Source organism: Rhea americana, unplaced genomic scaffold (assembly GCF_003343005.1).
Source record: "Rhea americana isolate MKP2758 unplaced genomic scaffold, rheAme1 scaffold_178, whole genome shotgun sequence".
In the NCBI taxonomy this organism is placed as follows: domain Eukaryota; kingdom Metazoa; phylum Chordata; class Aves; order Rheiformes; family Rheidae; genus Rhea; species Rhea americana.
The window spans coordinates 265,072-266,185 of NW_028185905.1; the positions used below are offsets into that span (position 1 = coordinate 265,072).

A 1,114-nucleotide genomic window follows, 5' to 3' on the forward strand; every position below is an offset into this window, starting at 1 on the left:
TGCAGGGTCCCTGGTGGGTGCAGGGGTCCCGGGAGGCAGGCGCGTGCGGCTCCGCGCGCCCCGTGCGCTGTCTGCTGCCCGCCTCTAGCGGCTCTCGCAGCCGGGCTGGGCCGTGCCCGCGCAGCGCCGGGGCGCGGGGCTCCCGTGCGGGACGCGGCGAGGGCGGGGGCTGCGCCGCGAGTGCACGAACCCATTGAAACGGCTTGAAGCTCTYGGCAGGAGCCGTCAGCCGTGCCCAGGGCCGCGCGGCCCCTTCTTCGCGAAAATGCACGAAGGGAGCCGCTGGGCTCTCCCTGGCTTGGAAAAAAGAAGGAAAAAAAAAAGAGATCAGGAATTCAGTGAATTCCCGCCCCCCTCCCCGCAGCTCTTCTACTGGACCCACCTCTCCTACGTCTTCGTCCGGGCCCTGCTGCTCCTGCACGGCCCCAGCTTCTGGAAGTGGTTCGCGGTGCCCGGCTGCCTCTTCGCGCTGGAGAAGGCGGCCGGCCTGGCCGCGCGGCGCGCCGGCGGGCTGCGCATCGCGGAGGTCGGCCTGCTGCCGGCCGAGGTGCGGCGCGGCCGGCTCCCGYGGCGCCCGCGCCCGCCCGCTGCCAAAGCCCTTTCCCGTTCCGGGGGACGGAGTAGCACAAACCAACACGAAAAATGCAACCAGTGCCCGTCAGCCACGTTTGCTGCTTTGCAAACCGAGCGCCGCGTCTTGGCTCGTCTGCTGGCGAAGCCGCCCGGGGCAGGGGTGCTTTGTGCAATCTGCCGGGAGAAGAAGAGCGGGCGTTTGGCGGATGATCCCGGCGCCTTCGCCCCGAGGTCGACCCCGGGCCGCCCGCCTGCAGCAGGCACGGCCGTGCCGCGGGGGGGCTGCAGACCCGGCACGCTCGCTCGCGCGCCGCGGTGCTCCCAGCCCCCCTGTTTAATCCAGGTGACCCACCTGGTGATCGAGAGGCCGCCGTCTTTCCGCCGCCAGCCCGGGGACTACGTCTACCTGAACGTCCCGGCCGTCGCGGCCTACGAGTGGCACCCGCTCAGCATCAGCAGCGCGCCCGAGCAGCCCGGTTCGCGCGGCGGCTCTGCTCGCCGGCGGGGCGGGAAGGCGCCGGTCGGGTCTCCCGCGGGCGCC

At 72.3% G+C, this 1,114-nt stretch overlaps 1 protein-coding gene across 1 annotated transcript in view; it reads left to right on the forward strand.

Annotated features, from left to right (window-relative positions):
* Positions 1 to 1,114, forward strand: part of NOX5 (NADPH oxidase 5) — a 5,268-nt gene that overhangs the window by 2,296 nt on the left and 1,858 nt on the right. Inside the window, 2 exon segments of the mRNA XM_085301577.1 lie at positions 220 to 547; positions 917 to 1,093. Of these exon segments, the coding sequence (XP_085157703.1) occupies positions 220 to 547; positions 917 to 1,093 (505 nt within the window).